At 54.5% G+C, this 6,121-nt stretch overlaps 1 protein-coding gene across 1 annotated transcript in view; it reads left to right on the forward strand.

The window, feature by feature from the left end:
- The window catches only part of LOC139241503 (uncharacterized), a 45,723-nt gene extending 40,295 nt beyond the window's left edge, over positions 1 to 5,428 (forward strand). The window contains exons 10-11 of the mRNA XM_070870030.1: positions 730 to 824; positions 5,317 to 5,428. Of these exons, the coding sequence (XP_070726131.1) occupies positions 730 to 824; positions 5,317 to 5,360 (139 nt within the window). The 3' untranslated portion in view covers positions 5,361 to 5,428. The remainder of the gene's footprint in view (positions 1 to 729; positions 825 to 5,316) is intronic.
- Positions 5,429 to 6,121: the final 693 nt, after the last annotated feature.

Below are 6,121 nucleotides of genomic sequence, written 5' to 3' on the forward strand. Positions count from 1 at the left end.
GTTTGATGGGGACAGTGTAGAGGGAGCTTTACTCTGTATCTAACCCCCTGTACCTGCCCTGGGAGTGTTTGATGGGACAGTGTAGAGGGAGCTTTACTCTGTATCTAACCCCGTGCTGTACCTGCCCTGGGAGTGTTTGATGGGACAGTGTAGAGGGAGCTTTACTCTGTATCTAACCCCATGCTGTACCTGCCCTGGGAGTGTTTGATGGGACAGTGTCGAGGGAGCTTTACTCTGTATCTAACCCCATGCTGTACCTGCCCTGGGAGTGTTTGATGGGACAGTGTAGAGGGAGCTTTACTCTGTATCTAACCCCCTGTACCTGCCCCGGGAGTGTTTGTTGGGACAGTGTAGAGGGAGCTTTACTCTGTATCTAACCCCGTGCTGTACCTGCCCTGGGGGTGTTTGATGGGACAGTGTAGAGGGAGCTTTACTCTGTATCTAACTCCCTGTACCTGCCCTGGGAGTGTTTGATGGGACAGTGTAGAGGGAGCTTTACTCTGTATCTAACCCCCTGTACCAGCCCTGGGAGTGTTTGATGGGACAGTGTAGAGGGAGCTTTACTCTGTATCTAACCCCCTGTACCTGCCCTGGGAGTGTTTGATGGGACAGTGTAGAGGGAGCTTTACTCTGTATCTAACCCCCTGTACCTGCCCTGGGAGTGTTTGATGGGGACAGTGTAGACGGAGCTTTACTCTGTATCTAACCCCGTGTCTCTCCCCTTCACAGTGAGGTATTGCCCACTGACCCTGTTGCTATGGAACCAGTGGAGCAGGAACCAGATCTTGGGTCTTATGAAAATCTGCCAAGTGTGACAGACGCCTGTGAGTATCTCCCCGAAATCATCACAACAGAAGAATTGGGAACAGGAGTCGGCCATTCGGCCCCTCGAGCCAGCTCCGCCAATTCAATGAGATCACGGCTGACCTTCGACCTTCCACTTTCCCGCCCGATCCCCATATCCCTCAGTTCCCTTAAATTCCCAAAATCTCTCGACCCCTGCCTTGGATATACTCAAAGACTGAGCCTCCCACAGCCCCCTGGGGCAGAGAACTCCAAAGATTCACCCCCACACTCTGAGTGAAGAAGTTTCTCCTCATCTCAGTCCAAAATGGCCGACCCCTGACCCTGAGACTGTGTGAGCCCTGGTTCTAGACTCCCCAGCCCCGGGGGGGGAAACACCCTCCCTGTATCTACCCGGTCAAGCCCTGTAAGAATTGTGTGTGTTTCAATCAGATCCCCTCTCCTTCTTCCAAACTCCAGTTGGGCTTCTTGAAGACTTCGGATCCAATTGGATCCCTGGTCTCCCGCGGCAGTTGGCAAATGTGGTTCAGGATGAAAAGTCTCTTTGGGGCCCATCGCGATCCTAATCCTTCCAGAAAACCTCCAAAACCATCTGCACCCCAAACCCTCTTCCCATATCTCTTCTCCTCCCCAAGTGGACCTCCGTCTCCCTTGGCAACCCCTTGATAGGCGACTGGCCAACATGTCTCGCGACCCAGTGTCAACCGTGTCTCAGTGGGCAGCACCCTCGCCTCTGAGTCAGAAGTTTGTGGGTTCGAGTCCCACTCCGGGGACACGAGCGCAAAAAATCTAGGCTGACGCTCCCGGTGCAGTGCTGAGGGAGCGCCGTACTGTCGGAGGGGCAGTGCTGAGGGAGTGCCGCACTGCGCTGTCGGAGGGGCAGTGCTGAGGGAGCGCCGTACTGTCGGAGGGGCAGTACTGAGGGAGTGCCGCACTGTCGGAGGGGCAGTACTGAGGGAGCGCCGCACTGTCGGAGGGGCAGTACTGAGGGAGCGCCGTACTGTCGGAGGGGCAGTACTGAGGGAGTGCCGCACTGTCGGAGGGGCAGTACTGAGGGAGTGCCGCACTGTCGGAGGGGCAGTGCTGAGGGAGCGCCGTACTGCGTTGTCGGAGGGGCAGTGCTGAGGGAGCGCCGTACTGTCGGAGGGGCAGTACTGAGGGAGCGCCGCACTGTCGGAGGGGCAGTACTGAGGGAGTGCCGCACTGCGCTGTCGGAGGGGCAGTACTGAGGGAGTGCCGTACTGTCGGAGGGGCAGTACTGAGGGAGCACCGTACTGCGCTGTCGGAGGGGCAGTGCTGAGGGAGCGCCGTACTGTCGGAGGGGCAGTACTGAGGGAGCACCGTACTGCGCTGTCGGAGGGGCAGTACTGAGGGAGCGCCGCACTGTCGGTGGGGCAGTACTGAGGGAGTGCCGCACTGTTGGAGGGGCAGTACTGAGGGAGTGCCGCACTGTCGGAGGGGAGGTACTGAGGGAGTGCCGCACTGTCGGAGGGGCAGTACTGAGGGAGTGCCGCACTGTCGGAGGGGCGGTACTGAGGGAGCGCCGCACTGTCGGAGGGGCAGTACTGAGGGAGTGCCGCACTGTCAAAGGGGCAGGACTGAGGGAGCGCCGCACTGTCGGAGGGCAGTACTGAGGGAGCGCCGCACTGTCGGAGGGCAGTACTGAGGGAGCACCGCACTGTCGGAGGGGCAGGACTGAGGGAGCGCCGCACTGTCGGAGGGCAGTACTGAGGGAGCACCGCACTGTTGGAGGTGCCGTCTTTCGGATGAGACGTTAAACCGAGGCCCCGTCTGCTCTCTCGGGTGGATGTAAAAGATCCCGGGGCACTATTTGGAAGAAGAGCTGGGGGAGTTCTCCCCGGTGTCCTGAGGCCAATATTTATCCCTCAATCAACATATCTGGGTCATGATCACATCGCTGTGTGTGGGAGCTTGCTGTGCGCAAATTGGCTGCCGCGTTTCCCACAATACAACAGTGACTGCACTCCAAAAGTACTTCATTGGCTGTAAAGCTCTTTGGGACGTCCAGTGGTCGTGAAAGGCGCTATGAAAATGCAAGTCTGTCCTTTGTTTCTTCAGTGGAATGATTTATTTGCTGGAGTACTACATCAGGGTTGTCTCAGATCTCACCCAGGGCGAGGTGAGATCTGCAGATATGCAGATTGATAAGACCACACTTGGAGCACTGTGCACAGTTCTGGTCTGGTTAGACCACACTTGGAGCACTGTGCACAGTTCCGGTCTGGTTAGACCACACTTGGAGCACCGTGCACAGTTCTGGTCTGGTTAGACCACACTTGGAGCACCGTGCACAGTTCTGGTCTGGTTAGACCACACTTGGAGCACTGCGTACAGTTCTGGTCTGGTTAGACCACACTTGGAGCACTGTGCACAGTTCTGGTCTGGTTAGACCACACTTGGAGCACTGTGCACAGTTCTGGTCTGGTTAGACCAAACTTGGAGCATCGTGCACAGTTCTGGTCTGGTTAGACCACACTTGGAGCACTGTGCACAGTTCTGGTCTGGGTTAGACCACACTTGGAGCACTGTGCACAGTTCTGGTCTGGTTAGACCACACTTGGAGCACCGTGCACAGTTCTGGTCTGGTTAGACCACACTTGGAGCACTGTGCACAATTCTGGTCTGGTTAGACCACACTTGGAGCACTGTGCACAGTTCTGGTCTCCATATACCTGGGTTAGACCACACTTGGAGCTCCGTGCACAGTTCTGGTCTGGTTAGACCAGACTTGGAGCTCCGTGCACAGTTCTGGTCTGGTTAGACCACACTTGGAGCTCCGTGCACAGTTCTGGTCTGGTTAGACCACACTTGGAGCACCGTGCACAGTTCTGGTCTGGTTAGACCACACTTGGAGCACCGTGCACAGTTCTGGTCTGGTTAGACCACACTTGGAGCACTGTGCACAGTTCTGGTCTGGTTAGACCAAACTTGGAGCACCGTGCACAGTTCTGGTCTGGTTAGACCACACTTGGAGCTCCGTGCACAGTTCTGGTCTGGTTAGACCACACTTGGAGCTCCGTGCACAGTTCTGGTCTGGTTAGACCACACTTGGAGCTCCGTGCACAGTTCTGGTCTGGTTAGACCACACTTGGAGCACCGTGCACAGTTCTGGTCTGGTTAGACCACACTTGGAGCACCGTGCACAGTTCTGGTCTGGTTAGACCACACTTGGAGTACTGTGCATAGTTCTGGTCTGGTTAGACCACACTTGGAGCACTGTGCACAGTTCTGGTCTGGTTAGACCACACTTGGAGCACTGTGCACAGTTCTGGTCTGGTTAGACCACACTTGGAGCACTGTGCACAGTTCTGGTCTGGTTAGACCACACTTGGAGCACTGTGCACAGTTCTAGTCTGGTTAGACCACACTTGGAGCACCGCGCATAGTTCTGGTCTGGTTAGACCACACTTGGAGCACTGTACACAGTTCTGGTTTGGTTAGACCACACTTGGAGCACCGTGCACAGTTCTGGTCTGGTTAGACCACACTTGGAGCACCGCGCACAGTTCTGGTCTGGTTAGACCACACTTGGAGCACCGTGCACAGTTCTGGTCTGGTTAGACCACACTTGGAGCACTGTGCACAGTTCTGGTCTGGTTAGACCACACTTGGAGCACCGTGCACAGTTCTGGTCTCCATATTAGGAAAATAGGTGCAGGAGCAGGCCATTCGGCCCTTCGAGCCTGCACCACCATTCAATAAGATCATGGCTGATCATTCCCTCAGTACCCCATTCCTGCTTTCTCTCCATACCCCTTGATCCCTTTAGCCGTAAGGGCGACATCTAACTCCCTTTTGAATATATCGAACGAACTGGCTTCAACAAATTTCTGTGGCTGAGAAATCCACAGGTTCACAATTCTCTGAGTGAAGAAGTTTCTCCTCATCTCGGTCCTAAATGGCTTACCCCTTATCCTTAGACTGTGACCCCTGGTTCTGGACTTCCCCAACATCGGGAACATTCTTCCTGCATCTAACCTGTCGAGTCCCGTCAGAAATGTATATGTTTCTATGAGATCCCCTCTCATCCTTCTAAATTCCAGTGAATACAAGCCCAGTCGATCCAGTCTCTCCTCATATGTCAGTCCTGCCGTCCCGGGAATCAGTCTGGTGAACCTTCGCTGCACTCCCTCAATAGCAAGAATGTCCTTCCTCAGATTCGGAGACCAAAACTGAACACAATATTCCAGGTGTGGCCTCACCAAGGCCCTGTACAACTGCAGTAAGACCTCCCTGCTCCTATACTCAAATCCCCTCGCTATGAAGGCCAACATACCATTTGCCTTCTTCACCGCCTGCTGTACCTGCATGCCAAGTGGACACATGAGGGAGACAGGAATAGAAAGATATGGTTTTGGGGTGGGATGAAGCACGGTGGGACGGGGCTTGTGTGGAGCATAAAACCAGCACGGACTTGTGGGGCCCAATGCCCTGTTTCTGCGCGGTGATTGTGCGATGTAACATTGACTCTGGTTGTGTCCTCTCCACCAGTGCCTTTCGAGGATAATGACTATGAAAATCTGATCGTGGACTGAATTCTTACGGACGGACTCGATGTGATGGAGAGACTATGTCTGTACAAAACACTGGAACATGATGAGAAATTTGAAAAAAATATATTGTATTGTATGCAAAAAACTATCGCATCAGTGTCTCTCAGTCCCTCTCTCCCTCCCTCAGGGAGATATCTGTACACTGACTGGTGTCTCTCAGTCCCTCTCTCCCTCCCTCAGGGAGATATCTGTACACTGACTGGTGTCTCTCAGTCCCCTCTCCCTCAGGGAGATATCTGTACACTGACTGGTGTCTCTCAGACCCTCTCTCCCTCAGGGAGATATCTGTACACTGACTGGTGTCTCTCAGTCCCTCTCCCTCAGGGAGATATCTGCACACTGACTGGTGTCTCTCAGTCCCCTCTCCCTCAGGGAGATATCTGTACACTGACTGGTGTCTCTCAGTCCCTCTCTCCCTCAGGGAGATATCTGTACACTGACTGGTGTCTCTCAGTCCCTCTCTCCCCCAGGGAGATATCTGTACACTGACTGGTGTCTCTCAGTCCCTCTCTCCCTCCCTCAGGGAGATATCTGTACACTGACTGGTGTCTCTCAGTCCACTCTCCCTCGGGGAGATATCTGTACATTGACTGGTGTCTCTCAGTCCCCTCTCCCTCAGGGAGATATCTGTACACTGACTGGTGTCTCTCAGTCCCTCTCTCTCAGAGAGATATCTGTACACTGACTGGTGTCTCTCAGTCCCCTCTCCCTCAGGGAGATATCTATACACTGACTGGTGTCTC

Source organism: Pristiophorus japonicus, unplaced genomic scaffold (genome assembly GCF_044704955.1).
Source record: "Pristiophorus japonicus isolate sPriJap1 unplaced genomic scaffold, sPriJap1.hap1 HAP1_SCAFFOLD_1094, whole genome shotgun sequence".
Lineage (NCBI taxonomy): Eukaryota > Metazoa > Chordata > Chondrichthyes > Pristiophoridae > Pristiophorus > Pristiophorus japonicus.